The 27,313-nt window shown below is 37.4% G+C and overlaps 1 protein-coding gene across 14 annotated transcripts in view; it reads left to right on the forward strand.

The window, feature by feature from the left end:
• Positions 1 to 27,313, forward strand: part of MYO9A (myosin IXA) — a 384,919-nt gene that overhangs the window by 306,232 nt on the left and 51,374 nt on the right. For all 14 annotated transcript variants that reach the window (XM_045587331.1, XM_045587314.1, XM_045587304.1 and 11 more), the window contains 7 exons: positions 951 to 1,174; positions 1,622 to 1,738; positions 2,491 to 2,679; positions 3,920 to 3,967; positions 13,067 to 13,178; positions 15,145 to 15,206; positions 26,826 to 27,018. In XM_045587331.1, the coding sequence (XP_045443287.1) occupies positions 951 to 1,174; positions 1,622 to 1,738; positions 2,491 to 2,679; positions 3,920 to 3,967; positions 13,067 to 13,178; positions 15,145 to 15,206; positions 26,826 to 27,018 (945 nt within the window). The remainder of the gene's footprint in view (positions 1 to 950; positions 1,175 to 1,621; positions 1,739 to 2,490; positions 2,680 to 3,919; positions 3,968 to 13,066; positions 13,179 to 15,144; positions 15,207 to 26,825; positions 27,019 to 27,313) is intronic.

Here is a 27,313-nt window from a genome sequence, read left to right on the forward strand (position 1 = left end):
CCCCCCTTCCCGTGCACAATTTTTGTGCACTGAGCCTCTAGTATTATAAACAAAACAAAGCCAAGTTCATTCCAGGAATTCTCTGGGAAATTCAGACAGTTATGTGGAAGATATATAAGAAAATCCCAAATATAAAAGAGATTGAAGTAAAAGTGAACCAGTTGTTACGTTCAGATATCATTACTGAAGCGTTCATGGTTTTAGCCTCTATTGAAGCATATTTTATTAGCAGTCTTCATTGTGTATTTGCTTCATAAGGATATGTGTATACAAATTAAGATTGTAGCTTTTTAATTATCATTGGGCAGAAGTAATAATCAAACTTCACTTGTTTGAGTTTTATATAGCTGGATATTCTTTCAAATAAATACAGTAAAATTATGACTGAGTTAACAGCATTTAACATGCTAGTGTGATTTTTGTACTCTCTTTTCCTTGGCACTGGCTTCAGTTCTATAAGATACTTCCGCTCGGGTTTTCAGTATCAAACCTTAGGAAGACAGGATAGATAGCATTTTTATTGAAAAGTGCTCATTCTTGCCCAGCTGTGGTGGATCAGTTATTGAGCGTCAAACTATGAATCAGAGGATCAGGGTTTGATTCCTGGTCAGAGCACTATGCCCAGGTTGCAGACTCTATCCCCAGTGTTGGAGGCAGCTGATGAAAGATTCTCATCATTGATGTTTCTATTTTTCTCTCTTTCCCTTACTCTCTGAAATAAATAAGAATTTATTTTTTTCAAGAAAAGTGATCATTCTTAAATACATTTTTTGTACGAACATGCAGTCTGGATTTATTGTTTAACTGCCTGCCCTCAAAAATTATTATTTTGCTTTCAAACATTTACATGTGTTTCTTACAGTGACTTACTAAAGGAAATTAAGGATGTGGAGATTGCATTGTTTTTACTAAATTTCTTTTCTTTTTGGCTACTCTCTCTTGAATTGTAGAATTAGCTCAGTATCACCCAACACCTCCTTTGAGCCCAGAATTGCCTGGTTTTTGCCAGAAGGAGTTCAAAGAGAATAAAGAGCCCTCTCCAAAGGCAAAGCGCAAACCAAGTGTGAAGATCAGCAGTGTGGCTTTGGAATCCATGCATTGGCAAAATGACTCTGTCCAGATCATAGAAAGTGCCAGTGATTTAAAGAGCATGGATGAATTTCTTCTGAAAAAGGTACACTTTGAGTGCTGAATTAGGCCCCTGATCAGCTTTAACTATGGAATACTTGTGTATATCAGGATATGGTCCCTAGAGATCAAGGAGGCATATGCTTTATTAACTTAAATGGTCTTTTTGAGAAAGGTGTAAATAATATAATATACATTAGTCAGTCTGGGTAAACAGAATTTTACTGTAATTTGTCATGTTATATATTGCATAGTGAAGATGAGGGTTGTCATTGCATACTTTGAGTTGTTTTTTTGATAGAACTATAGAATCATAAATGTTAGAAAGGACATTAGAAAATCATCTAGCAATAATGAAACTTTGGCTATTTAGTCGTGCTTTACCTATAATAGCAGTGGCTTTCACTTTCAGGGCAGTCATAGGTGTTTACTATTTCATTTACCTCTTTTCAATTACTTGATTCATTACAAAAACTCTTTCTGTGGCCCCCAGATGAATGACCTCGATAATGAAGACAGCAAGAAAGACACACTAGTGGATGTTGTATTTAAAAAAGCCCTGAAAGAATTCCGGCAGAATATCTTTAGCTTTTATTCATCTGCATTGGCAGTAAGTTGGGCAATATTAGTATATATTTTGTAGATCAACATATGAAAAATTTGTCAATACTGTAGAAGATAATACAGAGGCCATGTTCAACTAGAGATTTCTTCGGTTCCTTGTTTTTGTTTTAGGTATAGCTAGGGAAAAGCATACTGACTACTGATCTCAGATTAGTAGCTTCCTCAAATTTCCTTAAGTAGTTTTCTTTTTCCCCCTCCTGGGTATATTTTCATCTTTTTAAGATATTGAATTTAGAATTCTGGATATTACCCATGGACTCTGCTATTTCGACTTTTCATAAATCTTTAGTTCTAGATTTTAATTCTTACATGTGTGGAATTATTATACATTTTCCCCCCAGTGGAATTAGAAGTTTTGTTTACTGATTTCTACCTATCAGTTTATATCACTTTCAGATTTACTTTATGCTGTAAATATGATACTGGTTGTGTTTTAGAAAATTTATTTTATAATGCCAGACTATGGGAGAAATTCCCAGGACTTTTTCAAATTACTACATTCTTTAAACTGTTCCAATGTTTTACTAAAAGTTAGCAGGTTTTACTCAGCAGATATTTCACAGTATAGTAGGAATTTACATCTAGGTAAATACCACATGACCTCATGGGCTTGCCCATTAGAAAGTATATCAGGTTCCTAATTTTTATTCTGAATATTAACCCAATGCAAATTGAATTAATCTATATGAAAGAATTTCTTTCTAAAACCCTTAAATTTCTTCTTTTATTGCTTATTAGATAGATGATGGGAAAAGCATACGATATAAAGACCTCTATGCATTATTTGAGCAGATTCTGGAAAAGACCATGAGACTTGAGCAGCGAGATTGGAGAGAATCTCCAGTCAGAGTTTGGGTCAACACTTTTAAAGTGTTTTTAGATGAATATATGAATGAATTCAAGAGTTTGGATTGTATACCTCCAAAGGTAAATATGTTATATTTTGATTTCTTAAAGGGTTCAGTTATTAACTCTGCTCAAGAGTCTGTTTGGGACATCTGGTATTTGAGAAAAATATTACAGGAAATGTCAACTTAGCATTACTTGAGATTTAACAAACTCCATTATGTCTGATAACTTCATTAGACCATGTTTTCTAAATATGTTATTTAATACATTAATACATTCTTCACTGAGATAAAATTTAATGTCCCCTGAGGATTATACCTTCAGCTTTGATAGAGGTCATTACATGAATTTTCTTTTGTAAAAGAAGGTATGATTCACTATTTCATCTAGGACCATTACATGAGGATCAACAAATTATATTTCATTTTGAATTAGGTTTTAGGAAAGTGTGTGTTTCTGGAAATCTGTTAATAATAATAATAATCTTTATTAAGTACCACAAATTGGTCTAGGTGTTTGGTATTTTAATTCTTGTTTCAGCCCTATTAAATAACTATTATGAAATCCAAGTTACAGAGGAGTAGCAGGCTTAGAAAAAGTTATCAATGTGTTTTCTTTTACTGTCCCAGCTTAAATAATTAGCTGGGATACTGAATTACAAGGTGTTAATATTATCTAATTAATAGGTTTTAGGAATACTATTAATCCTTTTTGTTGTGTTACATTTTATTTTCAGTTATTCTGGTTATATGTGTTTAGATTTACAAACTATCTTAAATCATTTTTTAAGTAGTCAGATACAAATAAATCCTTAGAAGTTCTTCTGTTCTAGATCTAGGCTAAGGTTTTTATGTTATGCAGAAGATTCTTACTATAGTCTTTCTTTATAATTTTAAAAGATTAGGCTTCAGTTGTTCTATACTATGGTTATCAGGAAATGTCATATATAAAAGAACTTTTTTGTATTCCAAATGCTAGGGGTTTTTTTTATATTTAGTTCTGGGATAGTGAGTTTTCTAGAACCAAAATAGGGAAAGTGCAATCTTTCTCACTAGTAATCATTTAATTAATGAGTAAAATAAAGTCATTTAAATTAATATGGTGTGGTTTCTGGACAGGACTGAGGTTTAAAAGGAAAATAATTTCTAAAAAATCCTTTTATTCTGTTGTTTTTATGAATACCGTTTTAGAAAACATCAAAATTTCTCACATTTGCTTACTCTATTACCTTTTGAGAAAAAAGTCTTAGCATTTGCAAAGAAGTAAGAAGTATGTTGGTTTTTGTTATAGCACAGTTTCTGTATTTATTTCCTACCAGGTGCCAAAAACAGACAGAAAGAAAAGGAGGAAAAAAGAAACTGATTTAGTAAGTCATAGTCTTTTATGTTATATCATATCATATTGTATTTATGTGGATATGTTTAAGGAATATGTTTATCAGTTGCCTATAGTGCAATCATTTTTGGCTTTAAAATATTTGAAATGAGATGTGGCTTTGTCTTTTGTGAATTGACTTGTTACCAATGGTGGCTTCCTAAAATGGCTGGTGGCTTCAAACCCACTGAACTATTCTGTATAATATATTGTATAATAAAGAGGTAATATGCAAATTGACCATCACTCTAACACACAAGATGGCCAACCCATGTGAGCACAAGATGGCTGCCACAAGATGGCCAGCAAGGGAGGGTAGTTGGGAGGAACCAGGCCTGCAAGGGAGGACAGTTGTGGGTGATCAGGCCTGCAGGGGAGGGCAGTTAGAGGTGACTAGGCCTGCAGGGGAGGGCAGTTGGGGGGGACCAGGCCTGCAGGGGAGGGCAATTGGGGGTGACTAGGCCTGCAGGGGAAGGCAGTTGGAGGTGACCAGGCCTGCAAGAGAGCAGTTAGGTGTTGATCAGGCTGGCAGGCAGGCGAGTGGTTGGGAGCCAGCAGTTCCGGATTGTGAGAGGGATGTCTGACTGCTGGTATCGGCCCGATACCACAGGGATCAGGCCTAAACCAGCAGTCAGACATCCCCGGTGGGGTCCCAGATTGGAGAGGGTGCAGGCTGGGCTTAGGGCACCAGGTCTCTAGTAATATAATGGAGCTGAAAAAAGTCTGAAATGGTGCCTAATGAGATCAGAAGTTTCATAATGTCAGAGCACAACCTTTACTCATATGCCTGTGGTGGTGATGGTGTAAATAAGTCTTCTATAGTACCAGTAAAAAGTATAGCACATACAATTGTGTACAGTACGTAATACTTGATAATGATAATAAATAATACATAATACTGGTTTCTTTATTTTACTATATTCTTTATTATTTTTAGAGTATACTTATTAAAAAAACTTATTCAGAAAACTTGCTTCTAAAATAGTATGCCTTATATATCTCGTTTTTACTGTGTCTCTAGATTACATCATTTTCTCTTATGTTTCATTTAATTTGGGGTTATTTTATAAATTTGGTATAGCTTAAGTGTACAATGTTTATAGTTTATTTATTTTTTTATTTATTTTTTCAATAAACCTTTATTGTTCATATTATTACAAAAGTTCCTCATTTTTTTCCCCTCCACCAGGTTCCTACCCCACCCTCTGCCCTTTCCCCACCCCCATTGTCCTCATCCATAGGTGCACAGTTTATGTTCAGTCTCTTCCCGCACCCCCCACTCCTCTTTTCCCTGAGAATCATCAGTCCACTCCCCTTCCATACCTCTGATTCTGTTATATTCAACAGTTAATATTGTTCATCAGGTTTTTTAATTCCCTTGGTTTTTAGAGTCACTTGTTGATAGTTATGTATTTGTTGTTCATAATTTTTATCTTTATTTTCTTTCTCTTCCGAAAGAACCCCCTTCAGGAATTCATATAATTCTGGTTTGGCTGTGATGAACTCCTTGAGCTTTTTTTTATTTGTGAAGCTCTTTATCTGGCCTTCGATTCTGAGTGATAGCTTTGCTGGGTAGATTATTTTTGGCTGTAGGTTCTTGCTATTCATCACCTTGAATATTTCTTGCCATTCCCATCTGGCCTGCATGGTTTCTGTTGAGAAATCAGCTGACAATTGTTTGGGTGCTCGTTTATAGGTAACTACCTGTTTCTCTCTTGCTGCTTAATATTCTCTCTTTGTCTTTTGCTCTTGGCATTTTAATTATGCTGTGTCTTGATGCGGTCCTCTTTGGATTCCTTTTGTTTGGGGTTCTGTGCGCTTCCTGGACTTGTAGGTCTAATTCTTTCACCAGGTGGGGGACGTTTTCTGTCACTATTTCTTCCAGTATGTTTTCGGTATCTTGCTCTCTCTCTTCTTCTGGGACCCCATAATTCTGATGTTGGTTCACTTGAAGTTGTCCCAGAGGTTTCTTACATTATCTTCAACTTTATGGATTCTTTTGTCTTCTTGCTTCTGCGGAGGAGTATCTTCTGGCTCTTTCTGTTCCAAATCTTTGACTTGATTCTTGCGATCTTCCAGTCTGTTTTTAGGACTCTGTATAATATTTTTTATTTCAGACAATGTATTCTTTATTTCTTGTTGATCGCTTATTATTTCTTATTGATTCCATATTATTTCTTGTTGATCCCTTATTATTTCTAGTTGATCCCTTTTCATATCCTCATAGGTCTTACCGACCTTTTCTAGGAAATTCTTGAAAAACCTTTTAAGCGTGGTTTTGAACTCTATATCTAGTCGCTTTTTGTCCTCCATTTCTTTCATTTGTGATCTGTTTCCTTTTCTCAGCATTTTAGCAACTTCCCTTGGTTGGTAGCCTTAAAAGTCTCTGTGTTCAGCTTGGATGGGGTGGAGTTTCAGGGTGGAGCCTACAGCCTTGGCTTCCATCAGCCACGCCCTTTGAGGCTCCTGAGTCTCAGTATTCCTCAGGGTCCTTCAGTACTTTTGCAAGCACCTCTGAGAGAAAGGTGCCCTTGAGTTTCGCCTGCTACCAAACAGTCTAGGCTCTCCCCCAAGGAGCCCGGAACTGGGGTTCAATTCAGTTGGAAGTGGGGTTCAGAGCAGTCCAGAGCTTTTGTCTCCTTCCTGCTAGGGCAATCCAGCAGCACAGTCAACCGCCTGTTCTCTGCGGGCAATGTGCACGCCTCTGGGACTTCCTTTCGCCGCTCCTCTGGGTTTCCGCCTTACACCCCAGGCTCCCTCTGTATGAGCCTGGGTCCCCAAAGTCTGGCCTAGAACTGGGGTTCAGTGCAGTCGGAACTGGGGTCAGCACAGTTCAGAGCTTTTGTCTCCTTCCCAGTAGGGCAATCTAACAGCAGAGTCAACAGTCGTCCTCTGCGCGTAATGTGCACTCCTTCGGGGGCTCTGCCTTTTGCCACTCCCCTGAGATTCTGCCTAACAGCCCAGGCTTCCTCTGTATGAGCCTGGGTCCCCAGGGTCTGGCCTAGAACTGGGGTTCAGTGCTGTCGGATCTGGGGTTCAGCACAGTCTGGAGCTTTTATCTCCTTCCCGCTAGGTTACGCCAGCCAGGCTCTCAGCCTCCCCCTCCTCTCTGGCTCAGTCCTCTCCGTGCGCATACCATGTCTTCATACCTTAGGCTTTTACAGCTCCTCTGATTTTCCTTCTGGTTTTCTCTTTCCTTCTCATTGTAGAATTTCCAGTCAGTCGACTTTCCTTGAGTTCTGGGTAATGTCCATTTTGTATTTTAGTTGTATTTTATTGAAATTGTTGTGTGAGGCTGCAGTTAGGTGTTACCTCTGCCACCATCTTGGATTCTCTCTTCACAATGTTTATAGTTTAAATTAATATCCTAGGCCTTCACACTTACTCACTATTCACTCGATGATTCACTCAGAGCAACATCCAGTCCGGCAAACTTCATTCATGAATGCCTCATATATATATATACTATTTCTTACCTTTTATACTGTCAGGGACCAGTTGAACCGGGTTGAGGTAGGGAGATGGGAATTGAGAAAAGAAAGAAAAACAGGAGAGCAGGGTCCAGAGGAATCTGCAGGTAGTCATTGACCAACTGCAGCTACTTTTATTAACTGCGTAATGCCTTTTATTTACAAATACTGAATGGGAGGTCAACAAAGAGGAATGTATTCTCTGTTTCTCTTAATCTCTAAGATAAAGCAGGAAGCCAAATTCTTGGTAAATATTTACATACTTATTATAAGCTATGAAAAGTCTATCTCATTCTCATTCTGACAATAAGAACATGCCATCAAAACAGGTCAGATCAAAACAAGTCAGGGGACACTGTGTGGGAAGGGACTGATTCTTGTCAGTCCCTTCAGGGACAAGGACTCTGTCAGCTTACACCTGGTCTCCAACATTACACTATATAAGTAGCCCTACACATGAATCCGTGCACCAGTAGCTCGCTAAGGGGCCTGGCTGCTCTGCGCCTGCTGCCCAGAGGCCCTCCATGGCCCAGAGGCCCATCTGCGACTGGGTGCAGAATACTTGCCTTGTCATGCTTGCCTTGTCACTGTTCTACACTCATGCTGCCTGCTCTCAGCAGCCACCACCCCGGGATTGGGGGACTCCAGAGGGCTGAGAGGACTGGGCACCACCATCTTGTGTCTAGGGGCACCTCTATCTTTGTGATGGAGTGATGGTTAATTTGCATATAACCCTTTTATTAGATAGAACTAGAGGCCTGGTGCATGAAATTTGTGCACTGGAGGGGAGTCTCTCAGTCCAGCCTGCACCCTCTTCAATCTAGGACCTCATAGGGGATATCTGATTGCTGGTTTAGGCCCAATTCCTGCCAGTTTAGGCCCAATCCCACAGGATTCTGGCCTAAACTGGCAGTCGAACATCCCTCTCATAATCTGGGACCACTGGCTCCTAACCGCTCACCTGCCTGCCTGCCTGATCGTCCCTAACCCCTCTGCCTGATCGCCCCTTACTCCTCTGCCTGCCTGATCTCCCCTAACTCCTCTGCCTATCTGGATTGCCCCTAACCCCTCTGCCTTCCTGCCTGATCGCCCCTAACTGCGCCCTTGCCAGCCTGATCACCTCTACCTTGCCCCCCTGCTGGCCTTATTGCTCCTACCTTGCCCCTGCCAGCCTGATCACCCCTAACCACCTCTGCCTCAGCCCCCAGCCTAAGCCATAGTCTGGCCGTAGTCAGGGGAAGGCACAGCCCCATAGTCAGGGAAAGGCACAGCCCTCATCACCTCACTGCTGCTGCCACTGGTGGCCTGGGCAGTGGCAGTCACCATCCATGGCTTTCCTGAGCCTTGGGCCAGCCTTGGGCAGCTGCAGCCACTATTCGCAGCTTGCCTGAGCCTCAGGCAGCCTCTGCAGCTTTGTTCTGAAGGAAATCCAGAGGACATCTGCCTTAATTAACATACTACCCTTTTATTAGTATAGGTTATTAGTATAGATTATATCTTTTCTATGTTTATATATATTTACATACATAAATATTTAACATTGTGTTGCAGTTGCTGAGTACAGTAATATGTTGTATAGATTTGTAGCCTAGGAGCAATAGACTATCCCATATAGCCTTTGCATGTAGTAGGCTATTTTATTTAGATTTTCATAAGTGCATTCTATGATATTCACATGGTGACAAAATAACCTAATGACGCATTTCTCAGAATGTATCCCCATCTTAAGCAGCACTTGACTGTATTTACTACATTGGGTAACTATCACCTCTAAGAAGTCATTTTCCATTCTGTCTTCCCCCAGCCCTGTCAACCACTAATCTACTTTCTGTCTCTGTTGATTTGCTTATTATGGATATTTCATATTGGAAAAAAAAAAAATCAAGATTGATCCTTTAGATCCATCTTCTTTCACTTATTGTGTTTTTAAGATTCATGCATATTGTAGCATGTATGTAACTTTATTCAGTTTATAGCCAAATTGTATTTTATTGTGTAGATTATACTACACTTTCTTTATCTATTCATCAGTTTTTGGACTTCAGGGTTTTTCTAATTTTTAACTAGAGTAATGATACTAGGAATATTTGTATACAACCTTTTATGTGTACTGCATGTGTCTCTATCCACTTTTTAAATGGAAATCACTTCTTTATTAATAAGCTATACTTATTTAGACTTAGGTATTTGGCAGACATTTTCTGCAAATGAACAAAATGACCTTCTCACTTCAAAGAAAACACCCTGACTATATTATAAGTGGTAAAGTTTGAGATTTCAAGCAAATATTAGAATTGTGGAAAACTTTAATTTCCCACTGTGAGCATCACAGTTTTCTAGTAGAGAATCTTCTAATGAGATTGTTGATAATATGAATAATAATCATTTTCTGATAGTGTGTATTAAAATGTGTCAACATTTGGTAGGGCCACACAATTCTGTGAGCCAGTATTTTCTGAATCATCACTGTATAATACTATAAAATCATGTCCATTTAAAGTGTAGGATAGATAAAAATGTTTCTTAGAAGAGTTTTATTGAGTTAAATTTAATTACAATGTAATTTTTCCCTTGTAAGAATAAAGTTCAGTGATTTTTAATAAATTTACAGTTATAACCATTACTTCAATCCAATTTTAGAGCATTTACATTACCCTAAGAGGATTTTTTATGCCAATTTGCCCTTTACAAATTCCCAGTTATAGGCAACTACTAATTTGTTTGTTTTTATATTTTAGCATTTTTTGGACATTTCATATTAATGGGATCATACAATGTGTGGCCTTTTGCATATTGCTTCTTAGTATAGTGTTTTTGCGGTTCCTCAAATTATGTATTGAATATATCAGTAGTTTGGTGGGTTTTGGTGCAGAAATACTACTAACCCATTATGTGGATATAACACATTTATTTATCCTTTTATCATTTGATGGGTATTTAAGTTATTTCCACTTTTTGGGGTATTATAAAAATGCTGCTATGTGAATATTTGTGTTTATGAATATTTTTTGTGAGAACATATGTTTTTAGTTCTCTTGGATGTAAACCTAAGAATAGAATTCCTGGTATTGAATATTTTTAAAAAATGCTAAACTGTTTTCCAAATGACTGTACCATTTTACAGTCCCAACTGCAGTATCTGAAGGTTCCAGTCTCTCCACATTCTCACCAAAAGTCATTGTCTTTTTAAATTGTAGCCATTCCAGTGAGTGTGAAACAGTATCTCATCATGGTTTTAGTTTGCATATTCATGATTAGTGATGATTTTGAGTGTATTTTCATGTACCTGTTGGCCATTTGTATTTCTTTAATAAACTGTCTATTCAATGTTTTGCCCATTTTAAAATTATCTTCTTTTTTTTAGATGTAACCATTCTTCATATATTCTAGATAGAAGTTAATTGTCAGCTATATGATTTGTAAATATCTTCTCAAGTCTGTGGCTTATTTTTTTATTTTCTTAACTAGAGGCCTGGTGCACATTGGGAGGTGGGGGGGAGAATCTGGTTTGCCCTGAAGGGTGTCCCGGATCAGGGTGGGGTTACCTTGGGATATGGGGCAGCCTGGGCAAAGGGCTTGTGGTGGTTTGCAGGCCGGCCATGCCCCCTGACGACCCAAGCAGAGGCCCTGGCATCAGGGATTTATTTATTTTCTACAATTGAAACTTTGTAGCCTGGAGCAGAGCCAAGCCTCTGCTTTCTCCTTGGCTGCCGCCATTTCTTTGTATTTGTTTATCTTCTATAATTGAAACTTTGTAGCCTTGAGTGGAGGCTTAGGCTGGCAAGGGCAGGTGGAAAGCTTGGCTTCTTTCATTGCTGGGGAAACCCAAACCTCCTTGTGCTCTCTGTGGCTGCAGCCATCTTGGTTGGGGTTAATTTGCATGCTTGCTCTGATTGGCTGGTGGGCATGGCTTGTGGATGTAGCAGAGATATGGTCAATTTGCATATTACTCTTTTATTAGATAAGATGGTACTTAGAGTAAAAGTTGTAAATTTTAGCAAAGCTGGGAAAATGATTATAATGTCAGAGAGCATGAAGTGTTCATTGGTGTGTTTTTAGTTTCCATATTTCAATTAACCTTTAAGGTATCATTTGTAGAGGTTTGATGTAGTATTATCTAAAAAGACAATTAAATTATTCTTTTATTTTTATCAATTTTATATCTGTGTGAACCTGGATTTTCATTGTATCTTCCAAACTAAACTGTACCTGCCAACAGGTTGAATGAAGATGGGAATATGAGATGCAAGTGTCTTTTATTAAGCCAGATATTACAGAGATCTACAAAAAGTTAAAAAAATACCCTTTTTTGTCATTACTTTTTTTTATTTTAAAGATATAGTTGTTTTTCATAGAAATGTTATGTTAACATGTAATGTGTTTATGCTAACATGTAATATGTTTAGTGTTAATTTTAAATAATTGGACAAATACCGTATTTTTCGGACCATAAGACGCACTTTTTTTCCCCCAGAAGTGGGGGGGAAAAGTCCCTGCATCTTATGGTCCAAATATAGCCTACACATATACTTTAAAAAAAAGTTTTTTTACTTGCCCGGCTCTGTGTGGTCTCTGTGTGCTTGCCCGGCTCTAAAATGGTTCTAAATGCTGCTGTTTACTTTACAGGGTTGATTACATGTGTTTATGACTGTGATGTTGGGTTTTAATGCACATAAAATATTTTAGGATACTATTTGTTTCAGAATCTTTTTTTCTTCATTTCCCTTCTCTAAAAACTGGTGTGTCTTATGGTCCGGAGCGTCTTATGGTCCAAAAAATACGGTACTTAAAAATTATTTCATATTGATACAGTAGTAAATATCAGTAGGTATAACTTATGTTTGAGGTTGTCAATAATTTTCAAAAGTGCAAAACGTTTTTGAGGTTAAAAATATTGTAATAATTTAAGAATTGCTGCTTTTAACTTAACATGCTGATTAGACTTAAGCTAACTTTTATGTGTTTATAGCATTGCTTTCTGATTTTCATATTAAGTTAGTCTTGTTTCTCTACTAAATTGTTAGCTTTTTATAAGCAGGGAACACATATTCTACTTTTATTTTATTTTTTACTAGAGGCCCAGTGCACAAAATTCATGCACTGGGGAGTGGGGGGAATCCTCAGCCCAGCCTGTACTCTCTCACAGTCCAGGAGCCCACAGTTGTTTGCCCCGAAGAGGTAGGCCTCACTCACCTGGCAGGGGCTCCGCCATCGATCGCCCCAAAGCTGTAGGTCCTGCCCACCTGGCCGGGGCGCTACGATGGATCGCCTGCCCTCCACGGCCTGCTGGTTGGTGGCCTGAGCTTCCCTCTGTGAAGGGTGATCATGGAGCAGTGGCTGGCTCCTGACCAATCCCATTGCACCTGCCTTGACTGGCCTGGCAACAGTGGGTGTCATAGTGTGTTCATCTGAAAGGTCGTCCAGAAGATCATCTGGATGGTTATTCTGCTGTTTGGTCATTCGGTTAATTTGCATATTACACTTTTATTACTATAGATAAGATCATAATTTTCCTTGTGGAATAAACACTCAAAAGGACTTAATAAGGGATTGAATGAGTGACCATGTTAGGGCAACATTTACTGTTGGCTTTTACATAAGTAGTGTATTCTTTCATTCAGGTGGAAGAGCACAATGGTCACATCTTTAAGGCCACTCAGTATAGCATTCCTACATACTGTGAGTACTGTTCTTCTTTGATATGGATAATGGACCGAGCCTCTGTTTGCAAATGTAAGTATAAGAGAACCTTGAGGAATTTTTTTTAACTATTTCCCTTTTTTTTTTTTTTTTTAAGACCTCTTCTACTTAAAAATAAATAAATAAATAAATAAATAAATAATTTAATTTAGAGATATAGAAAAAAAGAGAGAGAGAGAGAAGCATCAGTGTGAGAGAAATGCATTGCCCTGACCAGCAATTGTACCCACCATATGGGACAGTGCTCCAACCAACTAAGCCACACAGGCAGAGTTCCCTTAGTTTTCTTATGTCATTGTTTTTAATTCTCTAACGTCACATCTCTCTACTCTCAGTAGCTAATCCGGATATTTTGATATTTTTTGGTCACTGTACTTGTAGCTCACTCTATCTAAAATGCTTTTCTTCTAGATGTTAATAGGACTTTACTATTTCAGTTAATTTATGTCTCTACTCACATGTTACCTCTTAGAGAGCTCTTATTCTCTACCTAAAATGCCACCTGGTCCCCTAATTCTCTGAACCATTACTCAACTTTAAAAATCTTTTATAGTACTTATCACCACTCAAGATTATATTAGGTATTCATTTATTTTCTTGTTTGTTTGTCCCACTAGAATGTATGTTCTATAAGGTTGGGAAACTTACCTGTCTCCTCTATATCACCAGTGCCTAAAACAGTTCTGGCATATTATAAGTTTTAATAAATATATGTTAATGTAGATGGACCTATAGAATTGATTAATTATCTAATGAATTCTTAGGTTATAACCTAACGGGGTACTTTTTTCCTACTGTAATCCTTTCATCAGAATATACAAATCCTAGAACGTAAGTTGAGACTTTTTGTAGGTCAACTTGGTTCTGGCTTACAGAGGATCTTTTTCATTCCTGTCACTTCATGGATCTACTCTGGTGCTGTCAGTAATCCTGTGAGGGTTAAGGTAACAAGCATAAAAGTCGTCTTCACCACAGCCAAATCACCACTACTGCTAGATATGTTCACATGTTCTATGCTTCAACAATTGTTTCCTTTTGTATTGCATAAAAAGCTATAGTGATTAATGTTAGTCTGAGTCCTTTAAATTTGGTATAATTTTATCTCTAATTTGAAACTGAAAATGTAAAGAATCTGCTTTTTTATGGCTTGGGTGGGCTTGGTTGATTTCTTAGTAGAATTACTTTCTTTGTGTCTATACTGGTGATTTCTCCAGTCAATGATGTCCTTACTTGATCTTGGCCTTGAAATGCTGCAAGTTAAACTATCGTATAATATTAGAGGTCAAGAATCTGATATGCAAGGGCTGGAGCTTGTGTAGCAAAATGACATAGGCCAACTGTGTTCTTAGTATCTTCTTCTTGGTGTACCTCTTCCCACCTGCCCAGACATCCTGTTTTCTCCTTCTCTAAGATGTTATTTCTGCTCTGAACCTTTTCTTTATCTTATCTTCCCAATCACAACTGATATTTTTATGTTTTGGTCTTCAAAGTTCTATTTTTGACCTTTAAGGCCTTTCTTATACCTTATGTGTTAATTTGTTTTTATTTTAGTAAGTGTCTTTGGCAGTAATGACTTCCTTACCTGTTGGAATGTTTACAAATGTAGCTATTTCTGGCATTTTAGCAGATTGTAAAGTGAGGGAAACATAAATAATTTGTGAATCAAACCAGAGAGACAGATAAATAGTCTACTGTAATATGGGAGAGGAGGGGAGGAATGATGGGCAGAATTTTTTAAAGTATAGACATTGTTTAGAAACGTTAGGCATGTTTTTCAACTTTATATTTCCGAATAGCATGGGTTAAATAAGTAAATTGAACTTATAGGGATGGGTTAAATTTTTTTTCTTTCTAATATTGAACAAAGCATATGTACGATACTATGGCAGTCTGGTATCTAAAGAAAAAAATTTATATCCAAAATAAACATAAATTGTTTAAGTTCTTGTCATTGATACACAGACTTCTAAAAATTCTGCATTCTTAACCTGTTTTTCAGTATGCAAGTATGCTTGCCATAAGAAGTGCTGTCTGAAAACCACAGCCAAGTGTTCTAAAAAGGTAAGAAGTTATTACCTATGAGTAATAATCAACAGATCTGTTGTTTTTTTGTGCTTCATGAAAATAAACCAAGGCCTCTTTCATAGTTTTATAGAGAAGTGGGTTTTAAACTTTTGACCACAAATCACAATAAAATATACATTTTATGTCATGATCCAGCATATAGAAACATAGAAAACATATAGGAAGATATATATATTTATATGTAACTGAATTGATATTCCTGGAACTATATTTACCTTCACTACATAGGAGCTACTAAACTAATTCCCCTAAAATATATTAAAACACGACTTTTAAAGGTTTTCTACTTCATTAAACACTCATATATCTTCCTAGGAGTTGTCTTAAAAGTGGTAGATTACAATTATATATTTTAACATAAATATCAAAATGCACTATTTAGTTGGTGGATACACAGAGATCTAAAAGATACTGAATATGTACTTTGGTGTCTCATTTTTTAAAGATTTCAGGCTTCTATTGATGTATATATGCATTATACAATATTAGATCACATTTTTTTACTGATTAGTAATATACAGACAATTGTAATAATACTGTGCAAATCTGAATTATAATATAAATGTGTGTGCATGCTGTCTATAGCCTATAGATAGAATTTTCATTGGTTCCAAATAAATAGATAAATCATGGCTACTTACCAGAGAGAATAGAGTGAATCCTCCATAAAGAGAGATAACATTATCCAGAGTTTTTATAATTTGTTTGTGTATAATATTAGACATTAAGAAATGAGACCAAGAGAAAAACAGACAAAATCAATAGACTCACCAATGATCCAATTACTGACTTGTCAGACATGTACTTAAAAATTTTTTATTAGAATGTTCAAATAATAGGTTAAAAGATAGAAATTTTCTTGTCTATCAGAAAGAAACTAGACCACCTTCTTACACCATATACAAGAAAAAGCTCTTTATGGATTAAAGACTTGATGTTAAACTGAAAATCATAAAATTCCTAGAAGAAAACATAGGCAGTAAAATCTGACATTTCTCTTAGCAATATTTATTCTGATATATTTCTTCAGGCACTGGAAACAAAAGAAAGACAAATGGGACCACACCAAACTAAAAAATTTTGCATAGCAAAGAAAAACATCAACAAAACAAAAAGACAACCTACTGAATAGGAGAATATATTCATCAATGATATGTCTCATAATGGGTTATAATTCAAAATATATAAGGAACTCATACAACTTAAAATACACACACCAAAAAACAAAACAAAAAAAAGCCAATTCAATTAAAAAATGGACAGAGACCTTGAAAAGACATTTCTCTAAGACAGGCATGTCAAACTCAAAGGCTAACACAGGCCATATAAGCAAGGTTTAAGTTTATATGGACTGCAAAAAAACAAAAGCTTTAATTTTCATAGAAATTTAGGTTTATTTTGATAGAGACATGCTGAATACAAAAGGCTGAAATAAATGAGTAATTGTTAACATAAAATAATAGAACATTTTAATAAAAATTAATGTTTGGGTTTTTTTTAATGTTTTTTTTCTTGAACATTTATTTACCAGACACTGAATAACTGAATAAGCCTAACACAAATATACCTATTTTTCTTGTTTCTCGAAAGCGAAATATTTCCTGTTTGCACACCAAACAAGTCAGTACAAGACTAATGATGTGGCAATCAGTTGCTAACATATTCGCTGCTATATTAGTGGAGAGAAATGGTACACCTGTGAGTAAGATGCATAAGGGAAATGAATGCAACACGATTATAATAATCAGTAATTAGCAAATGTAGTAGTTCGTTATTAGTAATTCTGTATAGGAGGATATTGTGAAAATTAAGTTACAAAATTTTTATTAAAATGTTTCTTATGTACCATTATATTGGTTGGGCCACAAAAATATTCATTGTGGACCGTGTGCAGCCCGTGGGCCACGAGTTTGACGTGCTTGCTCTAACAGGACCTATAGGTGGCCAGTAGATATATGAAAAAATAACTAACCATTAGGGAATTGAAAATGAAAACTATAAGATAACACCTCACATTGTCAGTCATCAATAAATCTACAAACAGCCCTGGAATTATGTTTGATTCTCAGTCAGGGAAACATCTAGGTCGGAGTGTACACAGGAGGCAACCGATCAATATTTCTTGCTCACATCTGTGTTTCTTTCTCTCCCACTTCCTTTCCTCTCCCTTCCTTTCTCTAAACATATCCTTGGTGAAGATTAAAAACAAAACATATCTTTGGGTGAAGATTAATAAAAATAAATAAATAAATAAATCAACAAACAGCAAGTGTTGGCAAGGATGTGGAGAAAAGGGAACCTTCATGCACTTCCGATGTGACTGTAAATTGGTATAGCCACTATGGAAAACAGTTTTAAGGTTCCTCAAAAATTTTTAAATAGAACTACCTTATGACCCAGCAATTCTACTTCTGGGTACTTATCTGGAGAAATCCAAAACACTAATTCAAAAAGATATATGCAACCCTATATTTATTGCACCATTATTTAGAGGCCCAATATATGGAAGCAACCTAAGTCTCCATTGATAAGTGAATGGCTAAAGAAGAGGTGGTACATATATATAATAGAATATTACTCAGCCATAAAAAGCAAATTAATCTTACAATTTGTGATAACAGCCGAGACCAGTTTGGCTCAGTGGATAGAGCATTGGCCTGTGGACTAAAAGGCCCAAGGTTCAATTCTGGTCAAGGGCATGTACCTTGGTTGCGGGCACATCCCCAGTGGAGGGGTGTGCAAGAGGCAGCTGATCGATGATTCTCTCTCATAGATATTTCTAACTCTCTATCCCTCTCTCTTTCTCTCTGTAAAAATCAATAAAATATATTTTAAAAAAAACAAAAAACAATTTGTGATAACATGGATGGACCTAGAGGATATTATGCTAAGTGAAATAAGTCAAACAGAGAAAGACATGCCATATGATTTCACTTATATGTGGAATCTAAAAAATATACTAACAAGCAAAATAGAAACTCACAGATACAAAGAACATTTTGATAACTGCCAGATGGGAAAGAGGTTGGGGGATAGGTTTAAAGGAGAAAAAATTAAGATGTACAAATTTCCAATTATAAAAATAGTCATGGGTACATAGGGAATATAGTTATTATTGTAATAACTGTATGGTGTCAGGTGGGTTCTAGACTTACCTGAGCTATCATTTCATAGGCTATATAAATGGCTAAATACTATGTTATACACCCGAAACTAATACCGGTATATTGCACATCAAATGTAATTGAAATTTTTTTTTAAAAAGAAAAACTTGTCCAAAGCTATCTTATATAATAAAAGCCTAATATGCTAAGTGCCCAGTTTTGTAGTTGGCCATTCAACCAATCAAAGCATAATATGCAAATGATATGCTAAGGCCACTTAACCGCTCACTATGACATGCACTGACCACCAGGGGGCAGACAGTTGACTGGTTGACCAGTCACTATGATGTAACTGACCACAGGGGGCCAGCTCTCTGATTGGTAGCTTAGAATGCTGCTGGGTCTGGCCAATTGGGGCTGAGAAAGGTGGGCCAGACACGCCCTGAAGCCCTCCCGGGGTCTGTCCTCGGCTGGCCAACCTCCTGTGTCCCTCCCTGGCCCCGATCATGCCCCAGTGAGGTCTCTCAGCCTGGCTTGTGCCTTCTCACAATCCAGGACCCCTCAGGGATGTTGGAGAGCCAAATTTGGCCCAGTGGTGGAACAACCAGTGTTTATGATGCTCACTGACCACTGGGGGCAGATGCTCAACACCAGAGCTGCCCCTGGTGGTCAGTACGTTCCTACAGGGGAGCACCGCTCTGCCAGAAGCCGAGCTCATGGCTGGTGAGCACAGCAGCAATGGTAGGAGCCTCTCTTGCCTCTGCAGCAGCACTAAGGATGTCCAACTGACGGCTTAGGCTTGCTCCCCTAAGCTGTCAGTTGGATATCTCCCGAGAGCTCCCAGACTGTGAGAGGGCTCAGGTTTGGCTAAGTGATGTCCCCTGAGTGCATGAATTTTGTGAACCAGGCCTCTAGTAATAAATAAACAGCATATTAAAAATAAAATATTAATAGTCTAAATACTTTGAATTACAACATCAGGTTAAAACCTACTGAAAGATTTCAATAATAACCTGTTTATAACAGACATGCTTAAATATAAAGATAGAGAAAAGTTGAAAGCAAAGGATAGATAGATATAGATGGAAAAAGTAACCAGTAGAAAGGTGGTATCTGCTGAAACCAGTTTGGCTCAGTGGATAGAGCGTCGGCCTGCAGACTGAAAGGTCCCGGGTTCGATTCTGGTCAAGGGCATGTACCTTGGTTGCAGGCACATCCCCAGTGGGATGTGCAAGAGGAAGCTGATCGATGATTCTCTCTCATCAATGTTTCTAACTTTTTTAAAATATATATATTTTATTGATTTTTTACAGAGAGGCAGGGAGAGAGATAGAGAGCTAGAAACGTCGATGAGAGAGAAACATCAACCAGCTGCCTCTTGCACACCCACTACCAGGGATGTGCCCGCAACCAATGTACATACCCTTGACCAGAATCGAACCCGGGACCTTTCAGTCCGCAGACCCACGCTCTACCAGTGAGCCAAACCGGTTTCAGCTGATGTTTCTAACTTTATCCCTCTCTCTTCCTCTCTGTAAAAAAATCAATAAAATATATTTTTTTAAAAGAAAAAGAAAGGTGGTATCTTATCTAATTGTAGACAAACATGTAAATTGACCATACCTCTGCTACACCCACAGCCAATCAGAGTGAGTATGCAAATTAGAAGGCCAAAGATGGTGCCTACCAGGTGCTCCAGGCTTGGAGTGGCCAAGTGAGGCAGGATGCCTGCTAAGAGAGGGAGGGCAGGGGGCAAAGGGATCTACAGAAATGGAATGCCACAGTGAAGACAAGACTGCAGACCCCAGAGTCTGCAGGGAAGACAAAGACTGCCGACACAGGCTGGGGTCTGCAGCAAAGACGAAGAAGCTGCAGCGAAGACAAAGATGGCAGACTCCGGCCAGAGCCTGCAGCAAAGATGAAGATGGCAGACTCTAGCCAGAGCCTGCAGCCAAGACGAAGATGGCAGACTCCGGCCAGAGCCTGCAGCGAAAAAGAAGATGGCAGACTTTGGCCTGAGTCTGCAGCAAAGATGAAGAAGGCAGACTCTGGCCGGAGTGAAGGCTTGGGTCCTGGGTGCTGGAGGAAAACTGGTGCTGGAAGCCAAGGGAAGGAAGGCCTATTGTATGAATCTCTTCATACAACAGGCCTTCAGTTGTATCTAATAAAGAGGTAATATGCAAATTGGCCATCTCTTCAACACACAAGATGACTGCCCCATTGTGGACACATGATGGCTGGCAGGAGAGGGTAGTTGGGACAATCAGATGTGCAGCGGAGGGCAGTTAGGGGTGACTGGGTTAGCAGGGTTGGACAATTAGGGGCAATTGTGCTGGCAGGGGAGCAATTCAATGTCAATCAGGCTGGCAGGGGAGCAGTTAGATGTAGATAAGGCTGGCCCAGGGGAGTGGTTAGGGGGTGATTAGGCTGACAGGCAGAAGTGGTTAGGGGCACTTAGGCACGCAAGTAGGTGAGTGGTAGGGAGCCAGCAGTTCTGGATTGTGAGAGGGCAGTTGGTCCCAGATTGGAGAGGGTGCAGGCTGGGCTGAGGGACACACTGGGCCTCTAGTAGCTGTATAATATTAAAGTGTACTTTAGGACAAGAAACATTATGTCAGATAAAAATGTTCAATAATGAGAAAATGGTGAACCTATCAGGGAGACATAAAAATTTTATCTTTTGAACAGTCTATTATAGCTTTTAATACCTGGCAGACAAAAAGTCAGTAAAGATGAAAATTATATTAAAACAAAGGTTAAAAAACTTAACCTAGGGGAGAAACCAAGATGGCAGCATAGATAAACACTTAAACTGCTGCCTCGCACAATAATTTCAAAACTGCAACTAAAAGACAAAATGTCTGTCACCCAGAACCATGGGAAAGCTGGCTGAGTGAAGTTCTACAACTATTATAGACGGAAAGAGAAAAGAGCATTGAGATGTGCACAGTGCTGAAAAGCTGAGCTACAGAGGCGCGCAAATCGGGCTGGTGGCGGGTGATTGAGTGAGCTGCTTTTTTGAACCTGAATGGAGACAAGCTCCCGATTACTCTGAATTCCAGTTTCTAGGGAAACGTGTGGGACCCAAACTCCTATGGGGAGAAGCTAGACTGTCTGATTGGGTGGAAAGTGAGGGTGACTTTCTTGCAGAGGTGCGGCCAACAGTCATTATTTACTGAGCTAGGGTGTGGGGTGCAGGGACTTGGAAATGTGGAAACGCAGAGATGGCTGACTGGCAGCCAACGTTGTTTGCCACGCCCTGAGACCCTGCCCTGCACAACCTGCAAACCCACCCAAGCTCCATGCAGTGGCTTTTGCATATAAGGGGTCTACCCTATTGTAGCTTAACCTAACAAACCAGCTCTGGTCAGACAGCTCCAAAACCTCCAAACCCCAAGCAAACAGGAGAAAACTATAGTTCTCGCTGTAGCTCCTGCTGGGTGGCCTCAGGCAGTACCTGACCAGCACCCCATTGGAAATTCAAAAGCTAATGTATCTAGTGGTCAGTGAGGCGACACCAGATTTCAACTACTCACATCCATAAGTGACACATTCAAGAGGCAGACTCAGCACCAAAGCCCCACTGAAGCAAGTCCTGCCCTATAAGCATGTCCCCAGCACAGCAGTTCTTCTATTATAGACACAGCAGGTCCTCACAGCCAATTGGCCTGGAGGTCAATTCCTCCAAGTAACACCAAAAACAATCAAGAGTTAACTACAAGGCTGTACACACAGACCACAAAGGGGTGCACCAAGAGTGTCCACCTCAGGTAAATGGGAAGCCGACCCACTGGGCCATATAGGAAGCCACCCTACCAACAACATATGGAAGCAGTGAAAATGTAGAGAGAAAGAAACAGATCACAAACGAAAGAAATGGAGGAAAACAGACAACTGGATATAGAGTTCAAAACCACGGTTATAAGGTTTTTCAAAAATTTCCTAGAAAAGGGTGATAAATTTAATGAGACCCACGAGGATATGAAAAAGGACTAACTATAAATTAAATATACACTGACTGAAATAAAAAATATTATACAGAGACCCAACAGCAGAGTAGAGGATCACAAGAATCAAGTCAAATATTTGAAATACAAAGAAGAAGAAAAAAAACAACCAGGCAAGAAAAAAGAAAAAAGAATCTAAAATTTGAAGATAGTGTAAGAAGCCTTTGGGACAACTTCAAGCATACCAACATCAGAATTATGGGGGTGCCAGAAGAAGAGAGAGAGCAAGATACTGAAAACCTACTTGAAGAAATAATGACTGAAAACTTCCCCCTTCTGGTGAAAGAAATAGACTTGCAAGTACAGGAAGCACTCAGAACCCCAAACAAAAGGAATCCAAAGAGGACCACACCAAGACACATCATAATTAAAATGCCAAGGGCAAAAGACAAAGAGAGAATATTAAAAACAGCAAGGGAAAAACAGTTAATTGCCTACAAGGGAGCACCCATACGATTGTCAGCTGATTTCTCAACAAAAACTAGTCAGGCCAGACAGGAGTGGCAAATAATATTTCAAGTGATGAATAGCAAGAACCTACAACCAAGATTACTCTATCCAGCAAAGTTATCATTAGAATGGAAGGTCAAATAAATAGTTTCACAGATAAGAAAAAGCTAAAGGAGTTCATCACCACCAAACCAGTATTATATGAAATGCTGAAAGGTATTCTTTAAGAAGAGGAAGAAGAAGAAAAAAGTAAAGATAAAAATTATGAACAACAAATACCTATCTATCAACAAGTGAATCTAAAAATCAAGTTAATTAAAAATCTTAGGGACATAATAAATTGGTGAATATAATAGAATCAGGAGCATAGAATGGGAGTGGATTGATGATTCTCAGGGGGAAAGGGCTGTGGGGGTGTGGGAAGAGACTGAACAAAAATTATACACCTATGGATGAGGACTGTAGGGGGAGGTAAGGGCACACAGGGTGTGTTAGGAACCAGGTGGAGGAGAGCTATTGGGGAAAAAGGAGAAATAATTATAATAATCTGAACAATAAAAGATTTATTAAATTAAGTTTAAAAAAAAACAACCTACTTGTCATGTATTAAACCTGACATTATATAATTGCCTGACTACAGTCTTTTCAAGTGCACAAAAAACATTTGACAGAATCAGTCATGTTGAGCCATAAAGCAAGTTCCTACAAATTTCAAAAGATAGAAAATATTGAGTGTATGTTCTTTGAGCAGAATTGAATTAAGCTGTACATAAATATAAGGATAATTAGACAATTTTCATGTTTGGAAATTAAGCAGTATACCTCTAAATCACAATAAAAGTAGAAAAATATTTTTATTTCAGTGGTATTGAAATTATGACGTAGCAAAAGTATGGCTATAGCTGAAGAATATTGGAAGAATATTAGCTTTAAATAGCTTTAAATCACATATTAGAAAAGATACAAGGCTAGAAATTATCTAAATTGCCATCTCTAGGAAGAAAAAAATCCCAGGAAGTTAAACCAAAGACAGCGAAAGGAAGATAATAAAGAAAAATAAGTTAAATCAGGAGAATTTGTTCAAAAGATAAAAATGTACAAAGACTCATCTTAGTGCTTTGAAAAACCTAAAACAACCTCTTAGCAAACAAAAATTTTAACAGAAAGTGCTGTGTCACTGCAGGTACTGCATACATTATAAGGTAAATAAAACACTATTACAAATGCCTTGATACCAATAAATTTGACAATCTAGATTAATTGTATACATTTCCCCAAAGTCACAGTTTAGCTAACCTAAGTTAACAAAAAATAGGAAATAGAGTCATATTTATTAAAGTTGAATCTGTAATTGAAAATCTTCAGATGATTTTACTGTTAAATATGTGCTAGTATTTAAAGAGGAATCGACACTATTCTTTTACAAACTATGCCAGATAATGACAAAAGAGTGAATACTTTGTGGCTTTTTTTTTTTTTTAACAAAATCACGTGAAACCTTGAAGGCAAGCATGAAAAGGATATTGCAATGAAGGAACGTTGCAGATCAATATATAAGCATAAATGTAAAAGTCTTACTAATGATTAAAAATGAAAAAGTAACTCATGATAAAGCTAGTTTTTATTTTATGAACGCAAAGTTGGTTTATCACTCAGAAATTAGTGTAATTCACTACATTGAGCAAGTAAAGAAAAAAAATGTGATCATCTCAATAAATACAAGAAAAATATTAGAACTCAAAACCCATTCATTATTCAAAGAAGAAAGAAAATGCAAATTGAAACGATAGTGAGATATACTATATGCCCACTAGAATGGCTGGAATTAAAAACACCCTAGCAAGGATTAGAGCAACTGGAACCTTCATTCATTACTGATAGGATTGTAAGTTGACATATTCTTGAAAATTTTTTACAGTACTTATCAAACTTGAACATAAGCTTTCTCATGACTTTTAGCAGTACCACTCTAAAATATATACTCAACAGATGTACATAGATATTTGTGCCCAAAGACAAATACAAGAACATTTATATCAGCTCTATTTGAAATAGCCCCACACTGAAAGAAATCTAAATGTCCATCAACAATAGAATGAAAAAGTAAATTGTGGTATTCTATATAATAATAGGCTAATATGCAAATCAACCAAACAGTGGAACAACCAGTCGCTATGATGCACACTGACCACCAGGAAGCAGAAGCTCAACGCAGGAGCTGCACCCTAGTGGTCATTGCACTCCCACAGCAGGAGTGCTGCTCAGGCAGAAGCTGGGTTAATGGCTAGCAAGCACAGAGGCAGTGGCAGGAGCCTCTCCCATCTCCACATGGATGTTAGGGCGCAGGCTTAAGCCATCAGTCAGACATCCCTGAGGGTTCCTGGACTGCAAGAGGGCGCAGGACGAGCTGAAGGACATCCCTCCCGCCCCCCAAGTGTATGAATTTCATGTACTGGGCCTCTAGTATTTGTATAATGGAACACTATATAGCAATGTAATTAAACTATTGGTACTCAGAAATATAAAGTTCAAAATTGATGAAACTAACTCATGATATGTATGCTCTACCATTTATATAATGTTCAAAAGCAGTTAAAACTATTGTGATACAAGTATAGATTTTGGTTATTTTTAAACAGTAAAACCCAATTGCTGAGAGTGCCTTGAGGGGAATTTTATATTGCTGGTTATATTCTATTTCTTGATTTGGGTCCTGGTAATAAGTGTCCATTTATTTTGTCAAAGTCTATATACTTAGGATCTGTACACATTTTTGTATGTATGTCATACTTCAATAATTTTTTTTAAATTCACAAGGAAATTAATTTAGAGGAAGAAATTATAAAAACATTTTTACAAAAAAAAAAAACACAACAGTTAAATTTTCAGTTGAAAATATTCAAATTAATTTTTCCTTGATTTCTTGAGTCTTCATTAACATTCCCAATGCCCTAGCTTTAGCCATATCATTTAAATAAATGAATTAAATGAGTGCATGTGTGTATTACAATAATAAGAAGTTTGGCCAATATTTATTTTGTTTTAATCACTGCAGCAAGCATTATTTTATTTATTTAACAATTCATTGAGCATTTGTCATTTACCAGGTACTGTGCTATGTATGTTTATCTGAAATTTAATCTTTACAGTAACCCTCTGAGATAGAAAAATGACATTCCTGTTACAACTATGAAATAACCTAATTTATATAGTGATTATGTAACATTTTTACTTATATCCTATAAATAGTTCAAGATTGAGTGTTTTTTATATTCCACCTCAGACCTAGAAATATTTTTCAGAGATATTACCTTGTATAATTTAAGACTGCTGGAATGCAGAGTATATGTAGATGAATGATGCATAAAAATATAAAACTTTTATCTTTCCCTTCTTAAAACTCTCTGGTGGCTTTCCCTAGCTATCTGGACAAGACCCAAATTCTGTAACTTAGTATTCAAAGTCCTTTATAATGTTAGCTTTTTCTCATTTTTAGTTCAGCCATATCAGATTAATATGTTTATTTGCCCAATTTTTAGTTCTTTGCTTTCTGTGTCTAAAAGGTGCTTTTTTCTTGCTTTCTTCACTCATGTACTAGTAGTATTTGCTTTCCAAGAGATTAAGCATCAGGTCTTCTCAAGGTCATTACTTGTTACCCAGTCCAGTCCTTCCTGATCTAGCTTGTTTCACTTCAATAGCTCCATAATACTGAATAAATCTGTTGTTTCTGTTCTACTTATCTCCTCATGCTTAAATTACTAGTCTTAGCATTAGTCTTAGAATAAGGACTATCTCTTATTTGATTTTGTTTCCCCATTATTTAACACATAAGTGACAAATGCATTAACATAAGACTATAAGGAGAAGTTAGAATCAATTCAAGTAATATTGATATCTTAAATGTTAGACTGAGGAATGTTTGCATCTTTTATTCGATATATACTAATTAGCACTGAAGATTTTTGAGGATAATAAAGTAAACGTGTTTAAAGATGTTTGAACATATTTGGAAACAAAAATTATCTTCCATTTAGTATGATCCAGAGCTATCATCGCGACAATTTGGGGTTGAACTGTCTCGTTTGACTAGTGAAGACCGAACTGTTCCTTTAGTGGTGGAAAAGCTCATAAACTACATTGAAATGCATGGACTGTACACAGAAGGTATTTACCGTAAGTCTGGTTCAACTAATAAAATCAAGGAGCTTCGACAAGGTCTAGACACAGGTAAGATGGCGCCCTCCAAATCAAGACCAAATGAAAAAATAGGTCATTTTGTGCTCTTAAAGTTTTTATTACATGTTGATCATTTTCTTGGGCCAAAAGAATGTAATCTTTTCTGTGATACTTATTTTATCATTTCTTGGCTTTCTAAAGAGACTTTTTCACACACACACACACACACAACACACACACACACACAAATACACACACACACACACAAATGTTTTTATTGAATTGAGAGAGAGATCAGTGTGAGAGAGAAACATTGCTTAGTTGCTTCCCAGTACACACCTGGACC

This window comes from Pipistrellus kuhlii, unplaced genomic scaffold, assembly GCF_014108245.1.
Source record: "Pipistrellus kuhlii isolate mPipKuh1 unplaced genomic scaffold, mPipKuh1.p scaffold_m20_p_1, whole genome shotgun sequence".
NCBI classification, from domain to species: Eukaryota; Metazoa; Chordata; class Mammalia; order Chiroptera; family Vespertilionidae; genus Pipistrellus; species Pipistrellus kuhlii.